At 36.3% G+C, this 14,518-nt stretch overlaps 2 protein-coding genes across 2 annotated transcripts; both read left to right on the top strand.

The window, feature by feature from the left end:
* The first annotated feature begins 1,481 nt into the window (after positions 1–1,481).
* Positions 1,482–9,941, top strand: LOC111343368 (uncharacterized). Its single transcript, XM_088751193.1, has 5 exons — positions 1,482–1,746; positions 5,048–5,107; positions 6,263–6,577; positions 7,028–7,237; positions 8,081–9,941. Exons 1-5 carry the CDS (start codon positions 1,600–1,602, stop codon positions 8,684–8,686), a joined length of 1,338 nt encoding a protein of 445 aa, XP_088607319.1. The 5' UTR covers positions 1,482–1,599; the 3' UTR covers positions 8,687–9,941.
* A 556-nt stretch (positions 9,942–10,497) lies between these two features.
* On the top strand, positions 10,498–13,767 carry LOC111343356 (DNA-directed RNA polymerases I, II, and III subunit RPABC4-like). The gene is made up of 3 exons (XM_088751263.1): positions 10,498–10,689; positions 12,560–12,652; positions 13,537–13,767. The coding sequence occupies exons 1-3, from the start codon at positions 10,623–10,625 to the stop codon at positions 13,557–13,559; spliced, it is 183 nt and encodes a 60-aa protein (XP_088607389.1). The 5' UTR covers positions 10,498–10,622; the 3' UTR covers positions 13,560–13,767.
* The last annotated feature ends 751 nt before the right edge of the window (positions 13,768–14,518 follow it).

Here is a 14,518-nt window from a genome sequence, read left to right as displayed (position 1 = left end):
GGTCGTATGGGCACACTTCACGCAGCCACTTCAGTGGTCGCACCAGTCCCAACCGGTACTAACGAGCAGGAACACAAGCATATCTTAGTGGCTTATATCTGATTCAGTTCTGTATCAGTGCTTGAAACGGATGTTTATACTGCTTTCTAATCCATATTTTTTTTCTGACCCTTGTTGGATTTGATCTATTCCACAACATTTACGGTGCCGGAGGGGGCCAAATGCTTTGGTTTTATATTGCTCAGGTGATTATCAGAGCATCTGCATTTTCTTCAGTTTTTCCGGTTTCCTCTTTACAAACATCCAAATTAACTCAAGCGAAGGTTATTTTGAGAGATGATGCTTCCGTATGGTAATTACCTGAAGCAGGAGATTTTTGCGAGATATGACGTTATTCTTGAATAGTCTGAAGGCGCGCACTTCTATAAGCGCTTTGATCCGGTTGTTCGCAAGGTAGACAACGCTATCCGCTGGATATATGAATCTCTATCCGGTGGATAGCGCGGAACGTTTCATCAACACTTATACGCTGGATAGTGATTTATGTCGGTAGAATTGCCTTATCTGCCCTGTGAAAATTTGGATCCAGAGTAATTTTATTGCCTAGAATATAACCCTGAATCGTGTATTTCAGAAGAGTGAGAAAAGAAGCCGAAAAAGATTCTTTTAGAGGAGCTGTATTTGGACACAGGTGACATTCTAGTAATAACACAAATCATGTCTCATGAAAGAAATAAAACAAAAAAAAAAAAAACAAAAAAAAAAAAAAAAGAAAAACCAAAAGAAAATAAATCAAAACCATAAACAACGCAAATTTCAGAAAAAAACTATTTTTCTCCGTCTAATACCAGTCTTTCTCTACGTCATTACCGAGCTCAAAATTTACCATCTTTCTCAAGTTATTCTGATAAGGAAAATTAAAATAAAGCTCACTTTTCTTCTACAGGAAATTCGAACGTTGTCAACAGTTGCCGCGCGACCTACAGTCAAGTCGCCCTCGGACCAACTCGCCCATTCTTAAAATTCCTTTCCTAATCTATTGCCTTGTTCATTTCTGCGAAGATCCTTCTCATATTCATTTATTAATCCGCTGTTCACATTTATGATTTTCATACATTCACAGTAATTTAAAAATGGAAGTGTTCGGAAACCGGCATATCGTTTCATAAGAACACTTAGGTTTGATTCTTCAGTTCATTTCCGTAGAGTAAATAGTGTCGGCAGGGTGTTGGAAAGCGTCCATAACATCAGTGTTCCTATGTAACGGTATGCTAGACGCCGAACTCTTCGGTTTGTATGGCAACGGCATAAATTTAACGAAACGTTGTTGAGACTTCAATTTTTTTCTTATCTTTTCGCTGAACATCAAACCTTAACTTAAAACAAGATTAATTAATTCTGTAACGAGCTCACTGGAAGCGATTTTAAGCATGGTCGGATACCTGCCGCGCAGAAGACTGGTACGAGGAAAGACACTATCAAAGTATGCTTACAAATTGTGACGCATACGCACAACCACCAGATATTTCCGCTCAATATCCGAAATGGCTTGTAAAGCCAGCGACAGGAAAGCCAGATTGACTCCGTAAGTTGAACAAGATGGCTTTCAGTGCAAAGTCTCTCCGCCTGTTGTCCTTCGTCCATTTAGCACTTGGTGTTTTAGCGATCATAGGAGGTCTCGCTGCAATGTTAGTAACAGAATATTACAATGGACTGTACGGAATGGGCATCTGGCTTGGAGGCTGGGTAAGTCTAGTTACCACAATACTCTCGCAAAGCTGATATATAACCTGATCGTCGAGTTGAAAAGGCTAACTTGTGCCCGCTGAATACTTGTACAATTTCCTTTGAAAGTTACATCTATTGGGACGGTTAGATTCTCGCTTACCTAAGGGGTTTTGTTAGGAGCTTTTTATGGGCTTCACTTCCAACATGTCATAAAGTTTAGGCGGCACAAAAATGGTTATCGAAACATTTTATCTGTATGATAATTTTTTTGCGGTTAAAGAAAAGAAGATAGCGCGTGTGTTTGAGTGTTTGTCCGAACGTATTCCGGTGTTATCTTTTTGGCTGCCCTTGCGTGACAAAAATTTTATACAATCTAAACCTATTTATTTCCATCGATATTAAGTGTGCGTCATTTAGCTCTTTCTTGATGATTTTTTCTCATGCAAAAGTTTCGTAAATATGAAACTCCCAGTATACCAGTAAATAAGACGAGAAATACGAGATCGCGGTACTGAATGGAAAGGAACGCTGAGAACGGGCCAGCCTGAGAACGTTATCTTATGGCAAGAAGCAAGTGGCCGGTTTGTCTGCCCTCTCTCTGCATGAACCTATAATTATGTCACTTGACGTCAGAGTTGCCTTGGTGTTCTGACAGAAATTTACATGAGCGCAAATATTGCTTGATTTTTACGTCTGACTTGATAACCTTTTCCTCTATTTAAATAATAATAAGAAAAAAAACCTTTCTTTATATACTTAAACATACACTTGAAATTAAAGTAAGTTTAAAAATAAATAGATCACAAAATGAAAAATAGTGTAAACAAAATTTAATATATATATATATATATAATATTTGAATTTAATATTATGATGCTTGTATTTATTCTTTGGAATTTTGTTTGTCAAAATTCTTACTGGATGCATCTTGTTTAGAAATATATTAAAAGTAGGGTGCATCAATTGTCTATATACGAGCATATGCATAGTTATAGTTATAGTGATTCTTTATTCGTTTAGATCAATAATGTTTGAGCCATAAGAAACTATTTTTTTCCATAAATATTGCTAAAACGTTAATTTACTCTGACAGCAAACAATAGCAGTTTTAACAAAAGACAATTGAGAATGTTTGTTATTGTAAATGAGTAAAGCTTCTAAAATAGAGCTTTGTATGTCTACAGTTTCACAACAGGTAAGTTTTACAAATTATTGGGTGAATTGGAGTGTATTTGTTTTGTTACTTGTTGCGTGTTAGTTTGCCTGTTTTCAAAATCAAGATTTTCATCAATGTAACAGCACTTATCTATTATCATTAAATTTTCAAAATGTGTAGCCAGGACAGTGCTGAGTCATGCTTACTCATGTGATTTTTCATTTGTTGTCAAGCTAGAACTATACTTTAAAGATGCTAATCATGTTTATTGCTAAATTATGTAAAGAGCAGCCTATATTTCTGATATGGTGGTGGAGTTTCAGGACTTCTTAACTTTTTACAGTGGCCAATTTATATTCGAATGACATTAGATTTTGTTAGACATTTAAGAATAAACACTAGTGAGAAAAACACACAACGTTTCGATGACTCCATGTCATCATTCTCAAGTGAGAAGGGAATAAAAATTTTAAACTTTTTACGTTTGCCACCTTCGTACAGTATAAATTAACTATTCATTTTTATTCCCTTCTCACTTGAGAATGATGACATGGAGTCATCGAAACGTTGTGTGTTTTTCTCGCTAGTGTTTATTCTTAAATGGCCAATTTATAATTTCAACTTAGTTGATACTACCAAATTACCATGTTACCCTCACCAATGCAGCACCACAGTTTCTTTTTCCCCCTTTTCTTCAATAACAGCCCAGTTTTTGGGTGAATACCTGTTCATTCTCATTTGAGTATTCAACACCTACTTATCAAAAGCAAAGAGAATATATTGTTGAGTAATTTCTTTAACAATTACCAATAGTAATTCGCTCTGATGAAGGACTAACGCTCGAAACGTCAGCTTTTAGAACCGTAACGGTGGCCAATTTACCATTTCTACTTTGTTGATTATATTCAAATTATTTCTTTACCCCCACTGATGCAGCGCCAAACAGTTTCTTTAGAAACTATCAGCCTTTACCAATAGTTTAGACAAGTATATATTCGTTGTGTTTGATTTATCATCTTACAGGTTTAAATGTCGGACTAATTTGATGACCTGCTCCCAGTTGGCTTGTTAGCTCAATTGGTAGAGTGCTGCACTAGTATCGCAGAGGTCAGTGCTTTGAATCCCGTACAGGCCTGAAATTTTTCAGGGCTGATTTTCACTATTGCTTATTAAATAGTGCTCTTTACTGCGAGGATCGTGCACAAATAAGTTTAGACAAGTATTATCACTGAACAACTCTATACCTCCTCTAAAATAATGAAAAAAAAAAAAGAAAGCAAAATAAGTTACACCAACAGACAATTTGAAAATTCATTCTCCGGCTAGTAATTATCTTGCATGTGGTGATTGCACCCTGTTTAATTATAATAAGAGTGGAATGACATGATATTTAGGAGTCCACTTACAAACAATCATTAACTTACAAAATAATTATCTTTTCCATTCTCTTTAGATTAATGGTCACTGCAGAATCAAAAATGATGTCACACGAAACAAATTTAAAGTCACTGTTGACATCAAAACTTTATCTTACTAATAATTTGTAAGACAAAGTTTTGACGTAGCAAATTTCTGCAACTTCTCAAAATAGAAATAAGTGCCCTGTTCTGTCCAGTCATTTAATTTGTTAATAAAAAAAATATTTTTTTGTAAAATCAAATTTCAGACTGATATATTAAGTCAATTAAAGCAAATAAATAAATAAATAATTACAGAAACATAACTATAACTTTTTTGGTAATCATGAAAATGCTAATTAGTGATAATTGTAATGATGATAAATAATAAAGATAATGAAATAATGACTACTTTTCAGGTAGAACTATTAGACTTGTTACACAGTCTTTATTTCCCTTTCTTGCTATGGTTTCAAGTAAATTTATTTCCTGAAATAGCAAAGAGTAATATTAGCTTTAGATCTTGCATTTTGTTATTATTGGACTGAATTTAAGTTCTGTCAATTTTGACAGTTTGCTTATTTTTCTAATTCATTTTTATTTTTCAAAATTTATTATTTTTCCAATTATTATTATTGATTTATTATTATTGATTACTATTATTATTATTTTATTATTATTACTACTATTATTTTATTATTATTATTGATTTATTATTATTGATTACTATTATTATTGATTTATTATTTTTCTAATTCATTTTTAGGTCATCCTGACAGGATTGGTTGGGTTAGCAAGTTCGTTGAGGCCTAGGAACTTTTGCCGGGTATTTAAAATATCTATATTTTGGAAAAATAAAAATTCATAATAATGGTAATTGACCAGGTATAAAGAGGCTTGTGAGTTATCATTTGAACAATTATTGTTACTTATAATGTAACAGTTGTATCACATTGAGAATTAGAAACAAATCACAATCTCCATTCAAGGGACACGTACCTTTTGGACCTAGGCAAGGGATCCCTGAATGGAGATGTTTCCTGATTAGATAATAGAAGTGTTCCAAAGGAGGGTTTCCTCGGTTTATCATTTTAGAACTTGAATTATTGGAGGTGATAATTATCTGTAGAAATTATGAAGTGATGTAACTGCCTCCCGGTTAGCTCAATGGATACTGAGCACTGGACTGTGTTGTGGGAGGTCGAGGGTTCGAGCCTCGGCTGGACCAACACTCAGGGTCTTTAAATGAAGAATTTGCTACCTTTCTATAACATCAAGAAATGGTTAGATAATAATATTCTAGTCTTCTTGGATAGGGACGAATAAATGGAGGTCCCGTCTCCTGTAGGGTTAGGGGTAGGAGATGTTAATTTCCCACGCATGAGATTACCGTGTGATGGATATCCTTCTCTGGGGTGGGGTGGATATCCTCCCCTGGGGTGGGATGGGTGGGGATAGAGGGCCACAGGGTCATCAGTTGTACTTAAACTGTTACGTGCTACCCTCTTAAAATAAAGTCATTATCTTATCTTAATACATGACTTGGTCAGTCAGAGGGCCAATAACTAAAATCAGCCAATCAAAATGCTCTATTGCCGGTCAATATTCTCTCAGTATTGTACCGGGCACTGTCCCGAATGATACCTTGTGTCCCTTTGAACTTCAGTCGTATAATAAATCTCTTATTAACCAAGCTTGCTCGGGACCATACTAGAAGAATATCGGCCCTCGGTCTTTTTTGTACGGACCTCGCTGCGCTCAGTCCGTACTGTCAAGACCTCAGGCCGATATTCTCCCAGTACGGCCCTCGCACTTGGTTGACAAGATATATTTATCTTATCTATGTATTTATTTGTTCTTGATAGCTAGTTGACACTGCAGTTTAGGAAAATGTTACTTTCAAGAATGTTCCATCTGTCAATAGTTGCAAATTTTGTGTATAAATAATCCATATTAAAGTATTTCTTATTGTTCTGTTTAGATTGGAAGCTTCTTGGGATTTTGTCTGGTTGCCATAGTCCTCCTGTCGGTTTGTTGCATTGTAATAGGAACGGTAGCCATACGGCATTTTGAGTTTGAGTCAAGTGTTACTCGTGATTACTATGAAGGGGAGGGCACTTTTGGAAAAAAGCATCATGAAGATTTTTACAAATCAGAAGAATATTTTGAAGACAGACATGAAAATGGCCGCATTGGTCTGGCTGTGTATGGCTCTCTTTTGGTCATCAATTTATGCGATGTATTGTTGTGCTGTGCCTCTGTTTATGTGTCTCGTGACCTTGCTCGCAGTGAACAGGTATGAGCATTATATCATTAAACAACAGTGTACATAGTATGGTATCTAAGCAGAACTTCAATGTAACTTCAATCATCAAGGGGCTGGCCAAATACATTTACTGCAAAGATAGAAGGCTTGTGATAGTCTTACTGTGTCTTTTTTCCCCTTAAAAGTGAACATTAGTGTCCATTTCATTGAAATGATGTTATCTACAGGGGGGGGGGGGGAGGGGTGAGAAGGAGTAGTGGCAGCTAATCAATGAACAACATATATTTAGGCTCTCATTGCTCCTGTAACATGATCACTTAGCAATTAACTTAACTTAAAAGTCTGAGTGAGCTGGAAATTTTAGCATGTGAAGTTCAATAGCTTGCTAATGAGTTGTAGCACTCTGTCAAATAAGGGAACTAATGAAGAAGTACAGAAAGGCAATATCTGATTGGTCCAAAATTTTACTCTTTGTTGCAGGTAACACTTGCAACAAATAGCCGTCATTCATCATTGTCTCGGTATTCCCAAAGAAATGTTGCCACTTTACCCATAGCAGAGTTAGGGTATGGCCATCACAACTGGGCTGAGGTTGTCTTCCAAGGAACCATACCCCAATCTCTACAGCCTATACAGGGCCATTTCCTACAAAATCCAGATCTTCAGTTTTTTGCCCCGTTCAAATTACCGGTGAGTAAAAAGTATGATTTGACCATCAGGTAGATGAGTTATTTCTCAATTCTTCTTGAAGTATAATAATTATGGTATCAAAACCATATTTCTCTATTAATAATATTTAACATACATGTAAGATAATCTAAGTTAGAGTTAACCTTCATTTACCAACAAGGTCTTCAGTAACTATTGTAAGTTTCCTATTGCATATAAAGGTGAAATTTATTGTTTATTCATATCAGACAAGCAAATGAAGATATAATTCCACGTGTAGACTTGCCTGTAACATTATCTCAGGATTGATTGAACAGGAATTTTTCAAGCAGAAATGAGAAATATCAGAAGTCAAATGAAAGATATCAATTACAGGGTGTTGTCTGATTTAACTCCAAATTTTATGAGATTTAACTGTAAGAAAAGTATGGCAGGCAGTGTGAAGAACTGATTTAAGATGTTGAGAGTAGTCTAAATGTTTTGTTGTTGTGCATTTGTAATGACGGTGATTTACCTCTCAGTCGTAGTAATGTTTTTTTTATACATGCCAATTCTACACAGGATGCACAATGAAAATTATTGTATGAACTTGAGTGCACATTTCAGGAAAATTGTCTTGTTATTTCATTTTCCACTTTTTCACTAACTAGCAATTTAAAGTACTTGTCATATATTGTAAGACAAAAATAATTGGTAAAATGGAATATTCTTAGTAGTCACCTGATTTTTCTACAACAAATTGTGATGCAGTGTGAGCCACAAGAAACATAGTCTCCAGTGTATCTTAATTTTATGTCAGTATTTAAATTCTTTTTAATATATCAAAAATCATTACTAATATTTTCTTTTCCTCCAAATGTCAAGAATTATGCAGAACTTTACCCAGAGGGCATTGTTAACCCTGGTAGCATATCTGCCAGTGAAGACAGAAGGCGACAGAATGTGCCAGACGAACCACCTCCAGCATATACACCAGCAGAAAACCCAGAACTTTGTCAGCTTCCTGGTGCTTCTTGGAGTGCCTCCTTAAATTCACACCCTGCATTGCCGACTGAAGAAAGGGTATCAGGGCAAGGGTCAACAACAAGTATTTCAGCTAGAACTCTAACAGAACTTGGGAATGAACCCCAATCAAGAGGTTCAGAACACTCACAATTTCCAGAGACTCCATCAGCAAGTCTAGTATCATGCACTCCAATTGTTACGCTGCAGGTAGAAGATTCAACTTTTTCATCGCTACCTGGAACATCTTCAGTAGCAGATTCTTCAGAAGTTATGGCAAGGTCCTCAAGTGCTGTTGCGGTATCACCAGGAGTGTCTTTGACTTCACTACCAAACTCAGTGCAACTCACTCTGGATATGGATCACATAGGATCATCTGAATCACAAAACAACACTACACATGGTGAAACCACCACTACTCCTGCTGAGACAAATGGATCTAAATTCACTGTGATAACTACATTGTAGCCAAGAAAATAGCTACCATACTGGCTAACAAATGAAAAAAGGAAGCAGTCTTTTCTGGGTTATCAAAGAATGATATTCCCTGAAGGCTGTGACTACTTTTGCTTAGAACAGGTTGTACGCTTATGCTGAACAGGTGGAATTTACAACTTGAGAATTAAACCATTGTGACATGATGAGGGTTTGAAAATGTAAATGTACCCAAACAGCTGAATCTTTTTTCCACTAACAATGGAGATAGTCATGATGAGGTTCCTGATGACTCGTTCTCTTGTCTTTATGTATGGTTCCTGAGAACTTGGCCTCGTTTAGGAAGAGTTTCAAGTACACTGTTTGATATGTCAGATGATTTAGGTACGAGCAGGGCTCAACACTAACTTTTCAACTCACTAGCCTAGTTGCTAGTGACAACTTCGATGTTACAACAATTTCACTTTGTTTACTTAAGCCAAACTGGCTAGTAGAAATAAAAAACCACTGGCCAAAACTGAATTTCTACTATTCTGTGGGCTAGTTAGCTCGTGTTGAGCCCTGACTAGAATATTAATTAATTTGCTGACCAGTTCCTTCTGTAAAGTAATTTTTAGGTATGGTATCCCTTTCTTTACCAGTACATTGAATCATAGTTAATCGATTAACTGATTAAATATCAGAAAACCAATATCACATTCCTGTATGCAAACTAAAGACTCAGAACTGGCTCTTTGACTGGGGATTGAAGGTCATTTCTAGCCCCAATGTACAGCTTTTTTTTCCCTATATTTATTTTTTTCCCTATTTTTTATATATAAAGTTTACTATTTAACAGCAATCATTTTTACTGACCTGTGGTACAAATATTTCTATTTTTTCTTTTGTTAAAAATGTGAAAAATTTTTACATGGTCCTTGAAACTAACTACTTGTAGTATACATATTTAAGTTAAGTGGCTTGACTCTTGACAGTGACAGGGATCTAATTTCTCCTTACAAATCATGTATTCACCTCTGAATCACACTTAAGGTTACAAAAATAAAAGAAAATGATCCCTAACTAAAGAAAGCTCTTGATGCTGTTACATAAATTCTCCTTGGCAGTACCTTGGGAATTTTTGGAGAACAGTTTGGAGAATATGCATGCTGATGTTAAAGTGTAAAGCAGGAAATCATGCATTTGAGCAACTTAATTGTGGTGTAATATATTTTTCTTACAAATGCAGTTGTTATATGTTATTAATAATTGTAAACAGTAAATAAATATTAGTATTTTCTTCATAGAATCACGTTTCCTTCCTCTCCAGCAAGAACTGTTAGCAGTATCCATCTAAGTACAAACTCCCATTAGTGACCAAAACAGAATTCTCTGCATCAAACAGACAAGTGACATGATAAAAAAAATTAATTAATTAGGGGGTAATCAATTGATCCATTATTTAATTCTCTCAACTAATGTTATAAGAATTGTCTGGCAGACAGTATAGAGCCACCATAATAGAGAATTAGTGATGAGATATTGGGTGCGAAAAGATTAAAATGATTACAGTTGCCTCCTCTTGTGAGTTCACATACTTCTTAGGTCTGACCTTTCTGTGCATCTCTCTTTGTTGGACCTTTTTGAACTGTTGGAATTTATGAAACCCTGCCTCTGATCATTGACTAAGATCCAAGACACAACAATGTATTTTAGGGGAGCGTTGCGTGACACCCCAAAAAAACGGCTGCGAGGGAGACTAGCCCTTTGGGAGAGGCCTTAAATTTTTCAACGAGAAAGGACTGGGAATGAAACTCAATACATTTGGTCAGCAGTTTTATCCCCAAAGGGCATAGATGTTATCATACATGAAGTAGCAAATTGCTGCGAAGACGTCCACAGCCGTTTTGACTTTCTTGTAAGATTGAATTTACAGTTAATTTTTGATCCTGTTTATCGGTTTTGATGACCACATCGAAAGCTCACTGACATGGAAGCAAATCAACAAACACAGAGTCAAGGAGCCACCAAACAAGCCATGATTTATATCTGCGGAGGTTGGTTATCTTAATGGAACATTGTACAGCACGAGGTGTCTTCCTTCCTAAGCGTGTAGTTCAGACTCTTAAGTTTGAGGGTGTAATGAAGAACCATCTTTCTTAAACAGGAAATAATTTGAAAGAAATCAAGAGAGGAGAATCACCTTGATGAAAATAACTTCTTGGTTTTTGGCAGGTTAATGAGTAGCACAACACGAAATAATGATCACTGATCAACAATTATTTACTAAATCGAAGGAGAAAGATGGTAAATTTTGGGCTCGGTGAAGAAATAGAGAAAGATGCTTTTTGTCTGGTCACGAGTGTGGGACAAAGAAAAACTTCTGAGTCCCTGTTAGGAGTCGCACCTCAGACCTTCGAATTCCGCGCTCGGAGTGCAGAATCCGAGGCAAAATTGAAGAACAGCTCCCCAAAATATCCGTCCGCTGACTGTTGGCTGACAGTCGACCAACAGTTGGCCGACAGTCAGCTGACGAATGACCAACAGACGGCTGACATTCGGCCGACAGTTGGCTGACAGTCGCCCAACAGTCGGCCGTCAGTTTTCCCAATCGACACGAAAAGCTGTCGGCCGACTGTTTGCTGACAGTTGGTAAACTCTCGGTCACTTGATGGTTTTCTCTTGGTAGTCTGTCAGTTTACCATTTTTCATCGATTTATCCAATTTTACCCAAATGGTAAAATTGAAAAACAGCTCCCCAAAATATCTGTCAGCCGACTGTCGGTGAACTGTCGGTGAGCTGTTGGTCATCTGTCCTTTTTGATCAAGTTCACACAAAGATTGCATGCTGTTTGAGTTCCATCTGTACTTTATATAGCGATAAAAACTCAAAATATCTGGGCAAAAATATTAAATTTTTTCGACCTTTCAAACTCGCGTGTGAAATCAAAACATCGATCCCGTAGAGAGAGACTGGGATGAACCAATGAGAGGCCGTTTTATAAGGTAGCCAATCGGCAACGATTGTATATTTTCAAACTAGTTGCGGGGGGTCTTTCTACATGCTTTTGTTCGATATTACGCAGACCCACTTAGCAAAGAATCAGTGGGGTTGCACGTAGGCTAATCCAATGGTTACACTCTTGAAAATCATCATGTATTTTGTACCTCAGGCTAAGATTCCTCAGTATGGCCCTTGTGTTTTGTTATTAGGAAGAATTTATTATTATTAAATTAATAAATACAACACATTTTCTCTGAGTGTTCTCAGAGTGTTCTCCCAGCATCCACAGTAGCTTTATCATGTTATAAAGCCTAGAAAAATGTGCTGTATTTCTTCCTAATAACAGAGCACAAGGGCTGTACTGAGGAATGTTGTTTGATGACATAACTAGTTAAAATATTATTAGTTACATGCAGGTTCTATTTAACAATTATTCCACAAACACACGTTGGATATGAGATGATAGATAGCCAACTCATATCCAACAAGCGGGAGTGGAATAATTGTTTTATTAAAAACGCCCTTGAGAAATTATTATTTTCTAAGAAGAAACCGGATTTTTTAGCTCCCTTTTGATTTTAAGCTGACACGTACGCTTACCATATTTGTAAATTATGGTATATTGGTTCATATACCATAATGGCTAAGCCAATAAAAAGTCTTGAATTGCATTATCCAATGATCCAGTTTTTAATAAAACCTGATACAGCATCCACTTGAAAACTGAAATGACCAATCATGATGAGCATTATGTTCACTATGTTATAACATGTTATGGAGTTTGTTGTGTAAGTGGATTTGCAGTAGTTTATATGTTGAAGTTTAACACTCATCCAGTACATGCAAGTGGTTGTTAAAGAGAATAGAGAACATTTTTTAAGGTAACTCACTCTTTACAATTATCTATTCGTTCTTACATTCAGAGTGTCACACAGAAAATGAGATCAAATCAAGGGACCCTATTCGTTGTCGGGAATGTGGATACAGGATCATGTACAAGAAAAGGACAAAGAGAAGTATCCTTTTGCCAACCAGGTGCTATGCTAAAGTCAAGACAATTGTCATGTATCAAATGGAATTATGTGAGCAAAACATCAGTTGACAAAAGGAAAAGGATTCCAAATAATAACACATGAATGGTTGTGTCTGAGTGACAAGCTATTAACCAATTTATTTCTAATACATGATTGTCAATTCTCCCTTCTAGTTGCTCTGTATTTCCTCTTGAATTAGTTATGAGAATTTGGTTTAAAATCAAGGTAGCATTCAGCCACCTGATAGGTTTAAGGATTTATCATAATCTGTTTGCTAGATGATGTATGGATATTGTAGAAAGAAGTTACTTGCCCTCCCCTTCTTTTCCTTTCTCCAGGCAACCCATGGGCATTTGATTGTAATTTGTGCCTGGGGGGTGAGGGTGGGGAATTTGAACTGGAAAGGTGAAGTCTTTCCAGGGGAGTACAAGTGTTATATCTTTAATTATGAAGGTGTTTCAGGTAAATAGTTCACTTTTGGGAGCAAATGGCTCAGAAGAAAAAGGGCCACAAGGTCTAGGCTTTAAAGCTTGATCAATGTGATCAATGGTGGGGCATTTGAACCGAATTTTTGCCTCGGGGAACCGGAATTTTAACAAACCAATCTTCAAATGATCAAATGCCCAGGGTAAAGGGGGGTGAGGAGGGGGGGGGATGTTCAAGCTTTCAATTGATCAACACATTAGTCACCTGGGTCTGCCCTATTCTGCTCTCAGTAGAATTAAAATACGTTTATGTTTTGAAGGATCAAAGGTTTAAGGAAAGAAACTGTGTGATAAAATCTATATATTTGTGGCAATTTGACTTGGAAAGGAAAAATGATTGTTCACAACGTAGTTGTCTCCTTAACAAATTGCTTCTTAAAGTGGTGGTTTTTGATGCAAGATGACATGGTTTCAACATCCTTACAAGAAAAATCTGCCTAACCAGATATTTTCAGTGGAGTTGCAGTTCCCTCTGCTTAGTGACACACGTGGAAATGAATATAATTCTATTCACATTTTCCCAGTCTCATTTCTGCATTTATCTTGCTGTACAATACTCTTTTATTAGGAAAATAACGCTCTGTCATTAAAGTTTTTTCCTTTTTTTTTAAACATATCCATGTTCTTTTCTTGTAATGATCACTAATATTAAAAAAAATTCTATAGAATTCACCTGCTATCAGAGAAACTTGGGCCTAACAAGTCATTTGCTTAGATTGTGATTGTCCCAATTTCTAACATCACAGAAGCGGTTACTAAAGATGATAAAATTGTGCTGTCATCAATGGAAAAGAGAAAAAGTGTTTGTCGTTTTTTGCAGTGAGCATGAGACAAAAAAGAATGTATTGTTTTTAAGTGGAGAAAAATGTAATAAAATAAGAACGTAATTGAAGAAATAACATCCGTGCAGCTGAAAAAAAAGACAAACAAAAAAAAAAAACAACTAGGTCTACTCCGAAGGAAAATGAGACATACTTGCCGTTAGTTGGCATCGCGTGGCGGCTTGTTGTAAGAAATAAAATAACTGTCGGGTCCGTCGGTTATTCCGTTGGTTATTGTCCGTTGGTACATACCAGAATAATTATTCCCTCGCTGTTGGTAAAAGTGTTTGATATCTTATTTTACCGCAGTAATTGTCGAGTACTTCAATGGATATTACATGTAATACTGTGCTTTCTCTGTAATTTTGTGCACTGTGGTTCTTGTCTCTGAAAACGGCCAATTTAAGCCATCTGGAGGGCATGGCTCTGAACCTTCACCTTAAAGAAAGGCTTAATGTAAGAGGGCGTTCTAAACCAAATATAAAACAAGAAAAGCAAACAAACAAAAAAATCGCAGTAATCTATGCTCCTCTCATTTGTTA

This window comes from Stylophora pistillata, chromosome 2, assembly GCF_964205215.1.
Source record: "Stylophora pistillata chromosome 2, jaStyPist1.2, whole genome shotgun sequence".
In the NCBI taxonomy this organism is placed as follows: Eukaryota; Metazoa; Cnidaria; class Anthozoa; order Scleractinia; family Pocilloporidae; genus Stylophora; species Stylophora pistillata.
Note: the sequence above shows the minus strand (reverse complement) of the source record. Positions and strands in the feature narration are given on the sequence as shown.

Bases quoted from the DNA above. Each gene is read 5' to 3' on its own strand.
- LOC111343368 (XM_088751193.1), top strand. From the start codon at position 1,600: ATGGCTTTCAGTGCAAAGTCTCTCCGCCTGTTGTCCTTCGTCCATTTA. The intron at 1,747-5,047 runs GTAAGTCTAGTT...ATTCATTTTTAG, and splicing joins GCATCTGGCTTGGAGGCTGG to GTCATCCTGACAGGATTGGT. The intron at 6,578-7,027 runs GTATGAGCATTA...TCTTTGTTGCAG, and splicing joins ACCTTGCTCGCAGTGAACAG to GTAACACTTGCAACAAATAG.
- LOC111343356 (XM_088751263.1), top strand. From the start codon at position 10,623: ATGGAAGCAAATCAACAAACACAGAGTCAAGGAGCCACCAAACAAGCC. The intron at 10,690-12,559 runs GTTGGTTATCTT...TCTTACATTCAG, and splicing joins CATGATTTATATCTGCGGAG to AGTGTCACACAGAAAATGAG. The intron at 12,653-13,536 runs GTATCCTTTTGC...TGCTTCTTAAAG, and splicing joins CAAGAAAAGGACAAAGAGAA to TGGTGGTTTTTGATGCAAGA.